The sequence below is a fragment of the Ranitomeya variabilis genome, chromosome 3, assembly GCF_051348905.1.
Source record: "Ranitomeya variabilis isolate aRanVar5 chromosome 3, aRanVar5.hap1, whole genome shotgun sequence".
In the NCBI taxonomy this organism is placed as follows: domain Eukaryota; kingdom Metazoa; phylum Chordata; class Amphibia; order Anura; family Dendrobatidae; genus Ranitomeya; species Ranitomeya variabilis.
Window position 1 is genome coordinate 165,902,709 of NC_135234.1, and position 19,551 is coordinate 165,922,259.

Genomic DNA, 19,551 nt, shown 5'->3' on the forward strand with positions numbered 1-19,551 from the left:
GTATTAGTCGGACTACAGTTTCTAGAAAAGGCTAAGCAGTACGGGCAGGTTGCTCAGCATGTGGCAGCTTATTGCGTGGGCTGGAACCCTCAGAACTGGTGTGAAACGGCTGAGGGAGACCCCGAATGGAGTATTGCTCTACAGAGAGGACACTGAAGGGTGGAAAGGTATGGTCCGTCCCAAAAGCGGGTTTAGTGACAGAGAAAAAAGGACAGGGACAGAAGAGGAGTTGCACATTGTGAAACTTGATGTGGATGCTGGAAATAACTCGGATATGCTGTGTAAAGAACCAAGTAGAGCAATTGTTGTTATAGTTGAGCTGGACTGTGTCTCTTTTGGTGTGATACCAACGACAAGGAACCTTCAGCAGCCCAGGGAGGAACCTGATGGCGCAGAGACCCAGAACGCAGGTATGCCGAAGGAAAGGCACTATTGTACTGCGAGGAGAGAGGGTGTGATACAGGGATTGCTCTCAGCCTTGACTACCACCCTGGCCCACTCTCACATTACCACCAGAGGCTCTAGTGAATTCCCAGGAGACACCAAATTACACCCCTCAAGGGTAAGCCCGGGTCATGGTGCAGTGGGTCCACATCCAGTAGCGTTACATAGTCTGTGTATCAGCATTGCACCTATACAACGGTCATTGTGAAAGGAGGGGGAGCAGAGTCAGCTGACATTGCCTATTGTGAGTGGTGGATCCTTTGATATCAGCTGTACATACACTTATTATCTGTCATTGTAATCTTGCCTCTGCTGATAAGGAAGCTGAAAACTGTTCCTGAAAAAGCAGGAAGTCTAAAATAGCCTAAGTGGTCAATGTGAAAATTACTCATTATGATTTTAATAATGATCATGAAAAAAGTAACATTGTTATCAATTTCTAAATGCATGTAGCAAAAAACTAAATTACATGAATGGACATGTAGGGTCCGCCATAATGAAACATCCTCTGGCACTGTGAACTTAGAATATCCTAATATCACATTGAAAAGTAGATTTTATAAAGCAGACAACCCCTTCCTGAAAAATGCATCATCCCAAGTTCAGCACTAATTAAACCATTGATTATAGAGCTTTATATGCTCCTGATATGTTAATTCTTACTAATACCACATGTTGACTATTATTAAACAAATGTGTCACTCTCAAATAATTACTTCAATCATATTCAAATCACATCAAATGCATCTTATGCTAATTGCTGAGAAAGCAAGCAGCTTGCCTTTTCAGGAAATGTTACTTGAAATGTTATGTAGCCAAGGATCCTTTTTCTCAATGTTGTGTTAATTGCATTTTGCACATGTCCTCATTAACTACTTCTGTAATTGCGATAGGATTCCCAAGCAAATTTGATAAAAATACAAGCAATCAAAATATTTACAAAAGTGATTTCTGGAATTTCTCCAAAATAGTGAGAACAGGCAATAACTATCTCATATGCATACCTAACAGATGGTAGATTCAATCAAGTTTGGGCACATTTATTGCAGTGTAACTTTCACAGACCCCCTTTAGGAGCATCAAAGCAATAGTGTTGAGTTTGTTTTGTTGCTTATGCTTTTTGCTTGCTCTTTTTTTTGGCACTGGTGTATTTTTCAAAATAATTTTCTAACAGTTTTACATTTTGGAAAATAGTAAGAAAACACCATATATAAAAATATTAGGATAAATGTCTGAGCTACAAATGTAGCTAAAGAAAATACAAGTAACATAAACATTACAGCTGCCAATGCTACATTGTAATATCCACAGTAATATATAAGCGTTACCCTCTTGGGAGGTTTCCCTCACAGGTGCTCATCTCTAGCAATAAAAGAACCCATTCTACATTACATACGGTAACTCTAGCTTATACTTCAGGAGTCTATTTGTGACAAGTCTTACAGTGCCTATAATATACCTTACACAGCCCATGAGTGAGGGTATATGCAGACTTTCATGAATTGGCAGCGCTTTGGACGCAGCACATGTTCTGCATCTAAAGTGCTTCAGCTATTGAGCTCAGGTGAATCCGCAAGCTAAATATACATGGTCTGGAAAGACGCTCCGCATCTTGACCTCCACAGGTGATCAGCGGTCGTCTGTGCACGCATAGTGGGCATGGGATCTCTTGAAATCCCATCCACTATGCTGTAACATCTGGATGCTGTGGGTTGGACGCTGCACAAGTACGCAGTGTCCAACCTGCGGCGTTTAATGCACATACCCTAAATCATGTCAAATATCCAAGAGGTAAGTTTTCTCCTTGTGGAGAGTGACATGCCTGGTTTGGCAGGCCAATATGAGGAGACTTAAACACCTTGCAAGTCATATATTCGGACATTGTACAATCCAGTCTTGTGAGAAAAGATGAACTGTTATGCGGAATCATTGTCTCTTTCAGGGCATTAGTGCCCTTTCTGGTGTATGGGGCCCGGTGAGTAGAAGCAAGGAGGAGGGAATGTGATCTGGAAGTGGTGCTCTATATAATTGTGTGTTATTTTCTGCAGAAACCAGTCCTGGCTGGAAGATGTGGTGGTGAACTGTGCTGGATAAAGACGAAAAGTGAAGATTAAGGACTTCAAGTAGAGATGTCACTGGTGAGTCAGTGTGTTACCTGTACACTTTACACTATGCACATTATATAGGGCTTCTGTGTATAAATGTCACTGGTGATCCCTGTATTACCTGTACACTGACACTACAGTATGTACAAAGCTCCTGTGTATAATGTCACTAGTGGTCACTATATTGCATGTACACTATACACTATATACAGAGCTCCTGTGCAGGGGCAGACATACTGCTGGTGCAATTCCATTTTGGCCCAGAGGGGGGCCCTCTACAGGCAGGAGTGTACTGCCCATAGTGACAGAGTATACAGCTGCTATGGAGCCATTCAAAATATAGCTATGGATAGTCAGGATGACTGTCTGTGTAAGTCCTTACTTTGCAGCCTAAAGGACTTACTTTAGGCTGCAAACACAGACAGTCATCCTGACCTATGGGTACCTAGCCACTGCGGGACCCATGATACATACGGACTTGTTGCTGAACTCTTGGTTGTGCCTATTGGCACCTACTTCTATTTGAACTCCCTTGATGATTCTCCATTATTGGAGTTGAAACGCGTAGGGAGAAGAGGAACATCAGGTATCTATATTTCATGGTTGTTGTCCATAGTAGGGTTCACGTGGGACCTGTCCTTGTTAGGACAGGAGTACTACAGGAGCACAACAGGGAAGATAGCGTAAATAACCCTACCCCTTGCCCATACCCCTGGACCACCATTCTCCAGCTTGGGAGACTGAGAAGCAAACTTCTATATTGATACGTCCGTCTTTATTGGTGAGGCTGATCCAATTTTTATCTTTGAGCACTAGTTCACTTGAGCTCTTTTGTTTATGTTTTGTTGGGTGTCCAAGATTTTTAATTCAACAGTATTAAAGGTTATGTTTTAACATTGGGATATCCTCCATAGCTATATTTTGTTGTCAACCCTGAGGGAATAGGAATGGTGTTGCTCATTATATATGAGCCACTCACTCAAGATTACAGGCAGGAGTGAGAAGGGCCCGGTGTCATGCAGGAATGGGCCCTTTTACTGCCTCCCGTAATCAAGTGGATACTCATAGCCATGGATAGGGTGGTACGCAGAATGCTGGGATTAAAAAGGGGCCATGTCATGCAGGGAGAGATGCTAGCCAATGAACGCTTTCCCCACCAGACTGATGAGAGTGCCCACTGGCTGCCATCTCTGTCCTCCTGCATGGCGAGTCCCAATGGTGAGTGTTCACCTGTAGTCCGGGGGCGCGGGCCTCACAGCACACAGGGAACAACAGTGGAGGAAGAGCAGGCCTTATGTTGTGTCTTCTGCTCCCTCCACTGTTCCATTCCCAGCAGTATCTCCCCACAGAGAAGAGGTCAGGGGCGGAGGGCTCACTGCAAGGGACAGCATGGCAGCAGCAGTTGGCTTATATCAGTCCTCTCTGCTGTGTCCCCATCCCCCACAATAGGTTCTGCAGCTCTCTCCAGCTGAACTCTGAACTTTGTGGCTGACCTCCTCCAGGGCTCATCTAAACACATGATGTCATAGATTACTATGTGTGTGTATGAAGAAATATATATATGTGTGTATCTATGTGTGTGTATGTACAATTGAAACCGGAAATTTCCATGCACTATATAAAAAGACACATATGGATGTTTTTCTCAATATCTGACATGAAATCAGAATAAACCTTTCCTGTTTTTGGTCAATTAGGATTACCATAATTATTAATACTTGCCAAATCCCAGAATAATGAGAGAGAGAGAATGTTTTAAGGCTTTTTTTTATTACTTACCGCAAAGTCAAAAGTGTACATACATTTCAATAGTATTTGGTACCATTGCCCTTAAATTGAAAGACTTGCGTCAAACATTTGGGATATCCTTCCACAAGCTTCTCACTATAGTTGGTCGGAATTTGGGTCTACTCCTCCTGACATAACTGGTGTAACTGATCCAGGTTTGTAGGGCGCCTTGCTCACACCTGCCTTTTCAGCTTTGCCCATAAATTTTCAATAGGATTGAGATCAGGGCTTTTTGATGGCCACTCCAAAACATTGACTTTGTTATTCTTAAGCCACTTTGTTGTCATTTTGGCAGTATGCTTAGGGGCATTGTCTACTTGGAAGATCCATTTTCACACAAGCTTTAACTTCCTGGCTGATGTTTTGAGTTGTTGCTTCAGTATTGCCACATAATCTTCTTTTCTCATGATGCCATCTATTTATGCCAATGTGAGCGTACCCTAAACATCATCCTCGCTTATTCTTTTGCCACCGCCCACAAGGGAAGGGAAGGGGGGAATCATGAACATGGAGCAGATCCTGCCCACATTTACTACTGAGAGGGTATGTACACACGTAGGTGGGATGTCTGCGGATTTTTCCGCACCTGTTTTTGTAAATGCACAGGTAAACCGCACTGCGGATTACCTGCGGAATTACTGCTGATTTACCGCGGTTTTTGTGTGGATTCCACCTGCGGTTTTACACCTGCGGATTCCTATTATGGAGCAGGTGTAAATCACAGCGGAATCCGCACAAAGAATTGACATGCTGCGGAATGTAAACCGCTGTGTTTCCATGAGTTTTTTTCCGCAGCATGGGCACAGCGGATTTTGTTTTCCATAGGTTTACATGGTACTGTAAACTCATGGAAAACAGCTGCAGATCCGCAGCGTCAAATCCACTGCGGATCCGCAGCAAAATCTGCAGTGTGTGCACATACCCTCATAATGCGAGCTAGGAGTACACTAGGTATTAATTGCAAATATCAGCAGTTGCTCCCCCTAGTGTTTGAAAACCGCACATTTTAAAAAGATTCTTATATATTACACCATCAATAATGAATATATATTTTTTTAACAATTGTAGACATTTTTAGGAAATAGTTCCTTTAAATTTCCTTTGTTCTCTATCAATGCTGATGCATAAACAGAAATGTGGTCAGGTTCAGCTTTGAACTGTGCCAGGTAATTAGGTCCTGACAAGTGCCCACACAGGAAACTTGGGTTGAACATTATCTGAAAATGGTGCTAATATCTGAACATCTGATAGATATTTTTTAAATGGACAACCTAGTTTGGGTTTTTCTTCATGAGATGGGTTTTCATCAGGTTTTCTGCCTGGACAATGTAATACTGTAGTAACAAAGTGCGTGACATTTTTTGAAAGCTCATTTAAAATCTGTAGCATGTCAGTTTATGCTGCAGATTTTTACAATAAATTCCATGCTTTGCAAATAGTGATGAGCGAGGGTTCTCGGATAAGGTGGTATCAGAGCATGCTCATGTCCAATTGAGTATCTTTGGAGTGCTCGAAAAAAATACTCAATTCGCCACGGCTGCATGTCTCCTCGCTGTTCAACAGCAGCAACACATGCAGAGATTCTCTAGCAAACCTGCAATCCCTGCATGTGTTGCAGCTGTCGTGAGACATGCAGCGGCTTGAGCATTTTTCTCGAGCACGTCAAAATACTCGAATAGGACACCAACATGCTCAGATAACACCTTATCTGAGAACCCTTGCTATCACTACTTGCAATGCATAAGATTACATCCAAGGGACATCTATAGCAAAATCTGCCTTCATCAAATTTGATCACTGAATCCTGGTACCCAATAACACCAGGGAAAATGAAGAGTTCCATAGTAGTAAAAATATATAAAGCTCAAGACATAGTATGGATAGTTATCTTAAAGCAATGATTTAGTAGGTGTTCAGTATAATGTGCAGTCTTTTCAAATACAATGAAAGGTATACCAGATTCACAGTGGAATATTGCTGCTATGCAATGCCACCGATACATGGGCTTGAGTGTAGGTGTCTCCACAGCCAAAAGGCTGGTACCCAAAAGTGAGGAGAAAATACCTATGAAGCCCTAAAGCTGAAATAGATACAGAGTAGCTTACCTTAAATGTAGCGGAGTGGCGTCCCCACACCACAACACGCGCTTCGCCACTGGCTTCTTCCGGGGGCATCAATTGTTTTAAGATACCTTTCCATACTATGTCTTGATCGTTCCTACCATTTTTTGTCACCATTACACATCACTACCTCATGTGGCAGCATGAGTCTATGGCGTCTCCCTTGTGAGGCACTGTGCTTTTTAAATTTGTTTAATGTATTTACTGTTTTTAACCATTATTAATAGAGTTATATAATTTTACTACTATGTATCTCTTCATTTTCCCTGGTGTTATTGACTAATATAAGTTTTGTGGGGATTGAATATTGGGCACTCCCACCTATCAGCTGTTATTAGCTCCAGTGGTGGCTAGATATAAGCATTGAAGGAAGATGAACAGGATAGCTCTGCTCAGAGTAGTGGCCGCGTCTGAGAACTGCAGATCACTTTTTGTATAGAAATGAGCGGATCAATTGACTGGACTCCGGGACACCACCTAAATCAGTGGTACCTGGTGGCTTGATGACAGTTCTGCAAATCACTTACCTTCCGGTGTCCCCAGGCTGGGGCAAGATCATTTGTGTGACGTTAAGCACAGATGAAGTTGCACCAGCCCTGGCTAATCAAAAGCCGCAGTGTGGATGCAGGAAGGTAGTAGATTTGCAGGTCTCCAGTCTAGTCACTAGGTACAATTGGCCTGGACGCTGGACTGGAATCCCACAAATCGATCAGCTCCTCTTTTCTACCTTTAAATAGAAGCTGATCTGCAGTTCTTGGATTCTACAGCTACACATCAAATTGAGTTGTGTTGTTCAATTCCTTTCAATGTTTACATGAGGCATTGATGGAGCTAAAAAGAGCTGATCAGTGGGAGTGCCGGGTGTTCGATTCCAACAGATTTGATATTGATGATCTGTACAAATGTTCAATATAGTATTCCTGTAAACCTTTTTAAAGATCAGTAATATTCCACATACAATGCCACTCCAGTCTATTACCATAAATGAAATTGAGCCTATATATATTTTTTGGCAAAGCCTGTAGATGACAGTAAATTCTGGCTTTCCACCAATGAAAAGAGCTTGTCCATTAGCAAATGCATATTATGTGATTTCTGTAAATACAGTTTTTGAATATTGACTCATACTGTACCATTTTAGTTTAGATAACACTCACTTGTACTAAATCTGGAGTAAGACGCTTAGCTGTGGTCCACTTCTTAAATCTCTCCGTCCTCCTTAGGATTCCTTCAATGCTGCAGGATTTCCTCTTGGTAAAATTAATGCAGATCCTCTGATCACCCAAGTCATGTTGCCTTTTTGTAGATAACCGAGAAATCTCAACAGGTCTCCAGCTTTCTCCGTCATCACTATAGTTCCCTTCATAACTATGAAGATCTGGAAGGGGAAGCTGCAGATGTGGAGCCAGCCAGTTCTGAAACCTTGAACGACAAAACATGGGTAATGTTTTTCAGACTGGAAATGTTTTTGTAACTACAAAAACATGGATTTAAATGTGCGGTTAAATAGAGGTCTATATATATAATGTTCGATGTTTCCCATTTATATAAAATTATATTGTTAGTTTGTGAAATTTTAAAAGTTCTACCGCGCCATAATAATCCATGGTATGCCAGGCATACTACGAAAAAGATGGGGAGGAATGTACTATGCCTGTTTCTTATAGGAATGTCTCAAAGTAATTAGTACTTTGCATTATTTTCTATGTGTGCCCTGTATACAATACCACAAGTGTGCAGGTAATAAAGCTTTTTAAGTTTATCCATATTTTAGATTTGACCAATTAACCATCTGATATAAATCTCTTCAAACTACATCATGGAGGGTACAGGTTTCCCTTCTCTGCCATAATTTTTGAAGGTTTTAAATTTGTAGAATGATTGCAAAACAATTGTGTATTTTTTATTTTCTAATTTCTCATCTCTATTGTGGAGATATATTAGCTTGTAAAGTTTATCATTTATGATAAACCCTACTGGGCGTAACTAGAGATTTTTCTCTGGAGGGACGTACTTCGTCCCCTGCATGACATTGACCAATAATAAGCAGGAGGCATCAGGCAGATGAAAAAAAAACACATCCTGATGTCAGCTCTGATCTCTGCAACTATTGTGCAGTATAGATTAGAGCTAAGAGTGATTACAAACACTTATAGATCTACTTTTATGGAAGTCAGTGTGGGGGGAGGGAGAATACAGTAGAGCTGCCTGTCATTATAAACATGTCTGCAGCTGCAGCTCTCCTCTCACAGCTGTCAGCTACACCTCCCCCTCACGCCGACACTGTTCCCAGAGGAGATTTGGAAGTGTTTGCAATCACAATCAGCTATGCTATAACTTAAATGTTATGCGCTAATGACTAGGGTTGAGCGAAACGGATCGGACAAATTCAAAAATCGCCGACTTTCGGCAAAGTCGGGTTTCATGAAACCCGACCTGATCCCAGTGTGGGATCGGCCATGCGGTCGGCGATCTTCGCGCCAAAGTCGCGTTTCGTATGACGCGTTCAACGCCATTTCTCAGCCAATGAAGGACGCAGAGTATGGGCAGCGTGATGACATAGGTCTCGGTCCCCACCTTAGAGAAGGGCTTGACAGTGATTGGCTTGCTTTCTGCGGCGTCACAGGGGGTATAAAGGGGCGTGCACGCCGACCGCCATCTTACTTCAGCATAGGGAGAGGTTGCTGCAGCTTCGTCAGAAGAAGGGCTATAGTTAGGGAGGGAAGATTAACCCCCACACTGCTTGTGCTGTAGCGATTTCCACTGTCCAACACCACCTTTGTTTTGCAGGGACAGTGGAGGCTATATCTTTGTGCATCAGCTCTGTAGCTTATTAGGCTGCCTTATAAGGCTCCCTGATAGCTGCATTGCTGTTTGCACCGCTGCTGTGCAAACCAACTGCTTTTTTAAAAGCAAAAATCCTGTTGCTCCTTTCTGCAGTTATCTTGTTTATTTGTCCACAGTGCACTTTTGTGTGCAGCAGTCCTTTTTATTGCTGCCATACTAGTCCTGAGATCATTGTAGGGAGATTGAAATTGTACTACAGTCCTTGGATTTTTTCAGATATCTTCCAGCCACTTTCTGCCACTTAAGGTACCTTCACACTAAGCGACTTTACAACGATAACGATAGCGATCCGTGATGTTGCAGCATCCTGGATAGCGATATCGTTGTGTTTGACACGCAGCAGCGATCAGGATCCTGCTGTGAGATCGCTGGTCGTTGCTGAAAGTCCAGAACTTTATTTCATCGCTGGATCTCCCGCTGACATCGCTGAATCGGTGTGTGTGACACCGATCCAGCGATGTCTTCACTGGTAACCAGGGTAAACATCGGGTTACTAAGCGCAGGGCCGCGCTTAGTAACCCAATGTTTACCCTGGTTACCATTGTAAAAGTAAAAAAAAAAAACACATACTCACATTCCGGTGCCCGGCGTCCGCTTCCCTGCACTCCTCCTGCATCCTGTGTAGACTTTTTTATCTGAGGATCCGTATCTGTATCCCCCCTTGGGAGTGGGAGTAGAGTGGGCGGATTGAGGACTGTGCATCTGGAGATGGTGACATTGTTGGGCAGGAGTAGAGAGCACTGGAGGCGAAGATGCCTGGCAGTGGAGAGATGTTTTAGCTGGGTTTGGTTGAGGATTGCTGAGATGTCAGTAGTCCTGTCCAGGAGGGCGTGTGCTGCAACTGCTGCTCTCATGCGGGAGGAAGAGGCTCCCCTTGCAACTGGATCCAGGCAAGCTGAAAAGTAGTCCGAAAGTCTCTGCTTTCCCCCCTGAAGCTGCGTCAGGACTCCAGTAGCAAGGCCTTCTCTTCTCATCAAGTAGAGACGGAATGGCTTCTCGTAGTCAGATAGGCCTAGTGCTGGCGCTGAGACTACAGAACCTTTTAACTTCTTGAACGAACTGAAGGCCACATCTGTCTGGAGGAATGGGGTCACGTTGACGTATTCACACAGAGGCTGCATTAGGACTGAGGTATCAGGGATCCAGGCTCTGCAATACGAAACTAGACCAAGGAAGGCCTGTAGCACCTTTGGAGTTGTTGGAGGAACCATCTTCTCCACTGTGGTCTTCCGGTCATCTGTCAGGCGTTTCGCCTGGTGAGCAATACAGTGTCTCTGGAACGTAACTTGCTTCAGACACCACGGGACCTTGTTCTTTGAGATCTTGCAGTGCTGCTCCGCCAGGTAGAGTATGAGATACAAGGAATGGGCTTTACACGTGTCAAAGTCAATTGCACAAAGGAGTAGATCGTCCATGTATTGTAGGTGGGTTACTTCTGCATGGTCTGTGACCCAGTTGGTGAGGACTGTGGACATTGCTTTGGTAAACTGTGAAGGGCTGTTCTGGGCCCACTGTGGCATCACTGTCCATGTGTGGTGTCCCCCCTGGTGCATTAAGGCAAACAGGAACTGGTCTTCCGGATGAAGGGGAACACTGGAGAAAACATTAGCCAGGTTGTTCACTGTGAACACTTTTGCTGTGGCAGGCACATTTGAGAGCAGAGTGTGCGGATTCGGCATAATTGCAGTTTCAAACACCGTGGCGTCATTCACAGCTCTCAGGCCATATACCATTCTGAACTTGGCTGGCTCTCCTTTTACAGTCTTTTTCTTGACGGGGAAAAGCGGGGTATTGCAAGGCGATGTGCGAGGAACAATGATTCCTATTTCCAGGTAGACCTTCAGTTGGTCAGAGGCAGCTTGACTCTAGGCCTGGCCTGGGCCTTACGAGGGTACGGGGTACATGGCTTGAGTGACACCCGTACTGGGGCAACTTGAGGTTTTCTCATGTGCTGGGGTCCCTTAGACCATAGACTTTCTGGTACTACATCCAGTACCTCCTTGGGTAGGCCTCATCGATTGTTTAATGTTCTTGTAGGGCCGCCAGCATGACTCTTCTTGGGTCAGGGATGAAGAAAGTGTCACTGTCCCATCTCCCTGGAACACTGCGGTTGCCTTCAGCTTCTGCAGTAGGTTCGCTCCCAGCAGGTTGAGTGGCAGGTCCTTTACACCACAAACTGGGACAGGATAGAGTGTCCTGGCTGAGTGCACACGCTCAGTGGCTTTGTAAGCTGAGAATGTCTGACTTGACCATCAATGCCCATGCGAGACACAGAGGATTCTGATAGGCAGGTGGGATCAGCGAGTTCCACAGGTGTCATCACACTTCTGGCTGCACCACGTTGGATCTGACAACGCCATCCATTTTAAGGGTAATTTGACGTATTGGTCCTGCAGATGAAGTTTTACATGTCAGGAGCGTAGTGTCTTGCGGACCTGGCTTGCTTGCCTCTGTCCTATGGACGGGGTACTTTACTGCTTTCTGCACTTCTTCCTTGACCTGTTTCTCTGGACCAACTCTTGGATTGCATGGGTCCAGTCTCTTCGGGGGCGTGGGTGCCCTGCACTGGTTCTGGAAATGGCCAAACTTGCCACAGATGTAACTCTTGACACTTCTTCTGTCTTTGTAGGGTGGTTGCACTTCCAGGTCAGTGGTCACCATGAGAGGGGCTGTCTTCTGCACCCCTGGTTGGGACTCAATCCCTTTGGCTACTGTGGACAACGGCATGATGGGTACTGTAGCGGCAGCGGGGTCCGGCCTGCTCATTGAAGCTGCGGTGGTAAGACGGGGCCTGCAGGTGCATTCGTGGCGAGGCCCGGGGTGCCATGAGACCGGTGGTTGCATCCAACCCAAGGTCTTGGGGCATTACAGGGGCTGTGGCTGCATCTGCCATCACTTCTTCCTCCTGCTCCGACATAGCTTCTCCCCTTTGCTAACCTTATTGAGGTCGGTGTCTCCTCTCTGGAGTCTGCAGCTGTTCTTCCGGTGTGTTGATCGGCACTTTGCAGTGTCTTCACCTATGGCTTCCCTTCCGGCGTTATCAGCAGCACGGCACCCTTTTCCTTCTTTGTGCTCTTTTGTGGTGCTATAATGGTGGCAATTTTGGTGACAATCGGCAATAAACAGTCTCCTAGGCGCACATAAAACATTTTTTCTGGGTCAGTCCACTGCTATTGACCTGTTCCTAGGCCTAGCCACTATCAGTGGTTTCCAGATTGGCTGTCTCAGTCCATGCCCAAAGACCTGTGTATCTGGTCATGAATGGTGAAGCCCAAGTCTTGGAATACTTGCATTACTCTGCAATGAAACTTCTTTACAGACTCTGTCTTATCTTGGCTCATGTCATGGCTTGTCCTGCCAATCTGCCTTTGGCCCACTCTCTGAGCTGTTCAATTAGCTGTGGCCCTGACTCCCAAGCGTGTACGTCTGATTCTGCTGGAAGTTTGAATTGTTCCTTCATGATTGGCCAGAGTGCATCACCTGCTTCTATTTTCATTCATGGCCCAGAGATCATTCCAGGTGGCTGCATATTTTCACTGGTTCTGCTACATTCTTCAGTAAAATGGCATGGGATGCATCCCTTGGTCTGGAAGATTGTCACCTGACTTGAAGTGCAGTGCACATAGTGTAATGGTGGTGCTTCTATCTGCCCCTGCATTCTTGGTGCCTGTGGGTTTCTTTTCTAGTACTGGACAGCATGTATGATGTTCCCTCTTCATCTTCATCAGAGGAATAGTTGTGATAGCTTGTACTGGGGTCGTACACTGACTGATATTGGACTTAGAAGTTGCTTTTTTATGTGAGGATGTCTCCCCCCTTGCTGAAGCTGTGATGGATTAGGCTTATAGTTCTATGTTGGTGTGAATGTAGGCAGCTCTGACCGGTGCTGAAGTTGTACATTATCAATACATGGTGATATCAAAGTTCATGTAAAACCTTAAGGGTTACAATATTATTGACTGTGAAATGAGGTAACGGAGGATCTGTCAGTGAGCTCGTTCTGATATCATTCCTCCCCCCTCTGCACCCAGGGCTGAGCTGTCTGCTACCTGATGTGTCTGGGGGCTGCCCACTGCATTGTGTGTAGGGGGATTTTCACTTTCTTTCCCCGATATCACAACTGGCAATGGCTGGATGGCTGGACTGTGCCTGGGGCATAGAAGGGAAATCTTGTGCTGTAAGCACCATATTGTTTGAATTGGGCGTTGGCCCAGCCGGCAACGAAGAGGAAAAAAAGAGGAAGAAGAAGAAGGAGGAGGGGTTGATGAGTGAGACAAAGGAATAGTAGGAGGGGAGAGATAATGTGGACAAGAGGGAGGAGAAGATGGGAGGTGTGGAAGAGAGAGAGAGGGAGGAGAAGAGAGGAGTGGAGAAGGAGGGGAGAGAGAGGGTGAGGAGAGATGGGTGTGGAGAAGGAAAAGAAGGAGGAGAAAGGTGTGGTGGGGGAGTGGAGAAGGAGGGAGGAGAAGATGGAGGGTATGGAGGAGAGAGATAGAGAGGGGGAGAGAGAGAAGAGAAAAGTGTGGAGGAAGAGGAGAGGAAAGGAGAGAGAGAGAGAGAGAAGAATGCGGAAAGAAAAGACTGACAGAGAAAAAGGAGGATAGAGGAGAACAACAAGAATAATAGAGAGGAGCAATTATGCCTTCTCCCTGTAGGGAGAGACGGGGCGCGCCACATACTGTGCAAAAAAAAAAAACTACCTATACCATGGATTCTGCTAAAAGCAGACTGCGCAGATTCTCCCGTCTCATACCCACAAAAATCACTTCCTGGTTTGCTCACATAACTTTCTGTACCACCTAAATGATGTAAGCTCTGCTGCTACTTCATACCATGTATTGGCATTCAGCAATCTAACATCAGCTAACTTCCCTTATTTTCCTTTCTACGTCATGCCATTATGCAGCTTGAAGTCTGCCATTCTAATGAATTTCACGTACTTTATACCTTCCAAAATCTTCACATACTTAACACCTTCGTGTTCTGCCACTATCTAGGGGCTGTTTGCTCATCAGGAAATAAAAGACTCTCCTGTTGCTCAGCCACTTCTCCCACTTATTCCCCATGGCAAAAGCAAAAAATGAAAAACACACAAAAATGAAAAAAAAGAAAACAGTACTAAAAAAAAAACTTCTAAAAATGAGTATATAAAACTCTAAGAAAAACCCAAAACGATAAGAAAAACCGTCAAAAACTTAGTTCACAACCAAAAACTCAAAATTTTGATACAAAAGAAAAAAAAACTTTTTCCCCCAAAAAAGTAAAAAGGTAAAGAGATTGAAGATTGAGGAAAACTTAATTAAAAAACTTTAAAATGCCGCAAAAAGAAAAAGACCCTTTAAGAGAGTAAAAAAAATTAAAAATTAAAACGGCTTTTCTCTTCTCCTTTTTTCTTTTAGAATCTCTGCGCTCAAATACAGTCAGAGACACACTTCCTCTTTTCGTTCCGTATGCTATTGCAATCAATATCACTAAAATCACGTATCTGAAAACACGTATGTCGCACCAAAAATGATAGATACAATTTGTTTCTTCACAAATAGCTACACATAGCCAGCATTGCAGCTGAAAACAGTCAGGAAAAAAAACCCAGATGTGACAGTGTGATTTACAGTGCATCTCTGCTTCAGCTGAAAAAAGAGGAAGTTCAAGAGAGAGGAAAAAAAACAAAACTCTTTTACTATTTCATGCTTCTTAAAGCGGCAATAGTTGACAAACAGAAACAGATACAAATAGACACGTCCGGGAGAATCACCCTTTTTAATTCTGTGACACGTGCAGGTTGCTAACTGCTCTGGGAAACAGACTACTGCCAATCGCACTGAGTACACCTGTGCCCGGGCCGCCTGAGTGAGAACCACAACAAGCGGGAAATCTACCACCCCGGTCCGGACGTCCTGACTGGATCGCCGGCACTACGGGAATCTGCAGTAGCCCTCTAAGTTATCACTACCCGTGCCTGGAACATGGGACTACCTGCCCCGGAACTCTACCTGTTCCTCCTATGCACAGGAATCCTGCAATAACTTATCGAGCGATTTGACCTCCTGCGGTCTGTTACCCAGCAACCACAAGCAAAAGTCACTTTTTCCTTCCTCTCCCGGATTTTACTCAAACACATAACACATACACGGCACACAGCAGACACCTCCCAGGGTTTGGATTCGTGGCTACGGATTTTTTACACTACCTGGGAATTGGTGACCACACCTGACCGGCAAGAGGTATAGACCTGGACTGGGCACAGGGGCCTTTCAGGTAAGATGATAACATTTTCTTACCTTACTTATGGAGCTGCGCAGTCTCCTGCCCCTGTGCCAAGGCCACGGCCACAACCTCCTTCTCTCCGGTCAGTAGTGGGTCCCTGTGTGCGTTTCATCCGTGCCTCGCTGTTGGGCGCCATTATGTTATGGAAATATTTGGGTTGGATAAATGTATCCCTCCGTGTGTGCTGCGGCCGCTCCCAATTAAACTGAGTATTTTGAGCGCTCATCAAGAATGGACTGTACACAACTGTGACAGAACAACATTCCATCAATACTGGTACTTTATTGTACATACATCTACTATATAATTGCCTAAGGGTACTTCCGTCTGTCCTTCTGTAATGGTTATTCGTTCGCTGATTGGTCTCGGCAGCTGCCTGTCATGGCTGCCGCGACCAATCAGCGACGCGCACAGTCCAGAAAAAATGGCCGCTTACTCCCCGCACTCACTGCCGGCGCGCCCGCATACACAGCTCACACAGGGTTAATGCCGGCGGTAACGGACCGCGTTATGCCGCGTGTAACGCACTCCGTTACCGCTGCTATTAACCCTGTGTGTCCCCAACTTTGTACTATTGACGCTGCCTATGCGGCATCAATAGTACAAAATGTAATGTTAAAAATAATAAAAAAAAAAAAAAACCTGCTATACTCACCCTCCGCCGCCTTTCTCGCTCCTCGCCACGCTCCCCGGACCGCTCCATTACAACCGTCAGCTTGCGGTTCGGTCCCGTCCCAGGGCTGGTGTGCGGCAAGGACCTGCCGTGACGTCACGGTCATGTGACCGTGACGTCTTCATAGGTCCTGCTCCCACCAGCCCTGGCACTTGCAATGGAACTCGGCTTCAGGAAAATGGCCGCCGCGATCTCGATCTGCGCATGCGCGGCATCCCGCGGCCATTTTCCTGAAGCTGAGCACTACCATCTGCACAGGATCCCACGAAGAGGAGAGGCGGGACGCTGAGGAGCAGCGACAAGAATGGTGAGTATGATACACTACAAGGGGCCCTCGGATCGTTAGGTGAGTATGTTTATTTTTTATTTTTTGGCTCTGTGACATACGTGCCTCGGTAATATACTACGTCACTGGGCAATATCCTACGTGGCTCTGCTGTATACTACAAGGCTGGGCAATATACTACGTGGCTGGGCAATATACTATGTGGCTCTGTGCAATCTCAACGTAGCTGCGCAATATCCTACGTCGCTGTGCTGTATACTATGTAGCTGGGCAATACACTACGTGGCAGGGCAATATACTACAAGGCTGGGCAATATACTACGTGGCTCTGCTGTATACTACAAGGCTGGGCAATATACTACGTGGCTGGACAATATACTATGTGGCTCTGTGCAATCTCAACGTAGCTGCGCAATATCCTACGTTGCTGTGCTGTATACTATGTAGCTGGGCAATACACTACGTGGCAGGGCAATATACTACAAGGCTGGGCAATATACTACGTGGCTCTGCTGTATACTACAAGACTACGTGGCTGGACAATATACTACAAGGCTGGGCAATATACTACAAAGCTGTGCAATATACTATGTGGCTCTGTGCAATATACTACGTAGCTGCGCAATATCCTACGTTGCTGTGCTGTATACTATGTAGCTGGGCAATACACTACGTAAATGGCCAATATACTACGTGGACATGCATATTCTAGAATACCCGATGCGTTAGAATCGGGCCACCATCTAGTAGTTTTATATTTTCACATAGAAAGGAGTGGTTAGGGGTTGTCAGGGGTGGTTAGTTAATTACCATATTGTCTAGCTCCTCTGTCATTGGTTATCTAAACATATATGGAATATTGTGATTAATGCTCATATGACTGCTGACCAAGCAAGTAAAATGTAGCTCTCTGCATGTAGGACAGAGTGGAGACATCTGATCAGGAGTCAAAACATCTGACACTGTTCCGCATTTGTGACGGAAAACCCCATATGATCTGTCTGGGTTATATTAGTTCGTGTCAGCCATTTTAAACCATTGATTATAATGTATATATTTGATTATAGAGGAGTATACATGCAAGTGAGATCTACATGATATATATATTTCTATCACACCAGAGAGCAGGAAGGGAGTTACCCAAAGGGGTTAAAAGCTTATGTAAAGCATTGCCTATTGCTTTTCTCTGGGGAGGTCACAACAACATATTGTGTGGGAAGAACTACATATTTTGTCCTAATAAAATTACATTTGCCTATAGGATCATTGTATATATATATAACCATTATATTTACAGTGCTTTGTCTAGTGTGCCCTTAAGGTGATTAAATATATAATTTAACCTTGGGCTGCTCTTTTTTATCGATCCACGAATCAACATCTTCATTCTCGGTTTAACTTTCCATGCTACCGGGGCTGGTTTCTGTAAAGAGGTTCCACTGATACATAATAATCAAGATAAGAGGCCATATGCCCATAAAGGGACAAAATGGGTTAACATTAAGGACACTCCCAAGACATGAATCCTACAAGTAACTCTCGGAGTAAACAGTCCAATCCACATGTGAGTAAAATACACAAAATTTTATTCCCAAAATATAAGCAGAATATTTACAGACTAAAACAAGGTACATCCAGATGTATCTGTCATAGTGATTGATGTACTGATCAGCTGCAGGATCCTGACTGCTATACATAGCCAGGCTTTTGCTGTAACTGCTAAGAATGGAGGTCTCGCATAGACTAGCAGTTTTATCCTTCATATGCCGCTATCAATAATGAGAGCGGCACACGAGGAGTTTCATAGAAGGAAAGCTCAACGTCTATCATCCTATTGACGCCCCTGCAGCATGATTGTAGGGTTTCAATGGTGTGCTATGGTAACTGGAATTCAGACAAAGGCTTTCAGATCTGTCATTCACCACATCAGATTCCGAGGGAGGCGAAGCCTCATAGGCTACCTGTGAGTCAGGAACTGACAGGATGATGTAAAACACAACACTACTTAAACAGTATTGTGTATTACCAATGCAATCATAAGATCGCATGTTCACATCCCTTTGAGTGACTAATAACAAATGCTTTTAAGTTTTAAAAATAAATAAATAAATGCTCGTAGCAAAATCCCAGATTTCACAAGGAAGAAAATGGTTTAGTCAGGAATAAATAAAAATAGCATAAAAGTCAAATATTTCATTTTGCCACATCTGTTATGACATTTACTAAAACACAACATAATTATTTAACTTACAAGGTAAACACCGCAAAAGGAAAAAAAAAAACAAGTCCAGAATTGCCTTTTTTATTTTTCCCTCCTCACAAAAAAACGAAAAAGTGCACATACAGCTCTATAAATGAAAAAAATGATAAAGAGTTACAGCTGTGAGAGCATGATGCAAAAAAATACACACGTGTTCAAAATTGTTGGTACCCCTCGTTTAATGACAGAAAAACCCACAATGATCACGGAAATAACTTGAATCTGACAAAAGCAATAATAAATAAAAGATCTCTGAAAATGAACAAATGAAAGTCAGACATTGCTTTTCAACCATGCTTCTGCAGATTTAAAAGAAAAAAATGAAACTCATGAAATAGGCCTGAATAAAATTGATGGTACCCTTAACTTAATATTTTGTTGCACAACCTTTTGAGGCAATCACTGCAATCAAATGATTCCTGTAACTGTCAATGAGAATTCTGCACCTCTCGACCCAGTCGACCTTCTGCACCCACTCCTCAAGATCAACCGGCGCCGGGAAAGGTCAGAGAGGCCCGGCCCCTGTGCACTGCAGTACTTTGCTTTTCCCTCAACAGGGCAGACACAGTACGCCTGCGCCGAAGCCGCGGCAGGAAGACAAGAAGAGGACGTCATCGTATGAAGATGGGAGGCACCGGACCGGACCACGACGTCCATCGGACCGGACTACACCAGGACCGCCCCACACCAGGACCGCCCCTGGGTGAGTATAATATAACCTGTTTTTCTTACCTTTCAGGTTACATCGGGGGCTTATCTAC

At 44.3% G+C, this 19,551-nt stretch overlaps 1 protein-coding gene across 1 annotated transcript in view; it reads right to left on the reverse strand.

Moving 5' to 3' along the window:
* Positions 1 to 19,551, reverse strand: part of DIPK2B (divergent protein kinase domain 2B) — a 120,517-nt gene that overhangs the window by 91,100 nt on the left and 9,866 nt on the right. Inside the window, exon 2 of the mRNA XM_077299480.1 lies at positions 7,615 to 7,879. Within this exon, the coding sequence (XP_077155595.1) occupies positions 7,615 to 7,879 (265 nt within the window). The remainder of the gene's footprint in view (positions 1 to 7,614; positions 7,880 to 19,551) is intronic.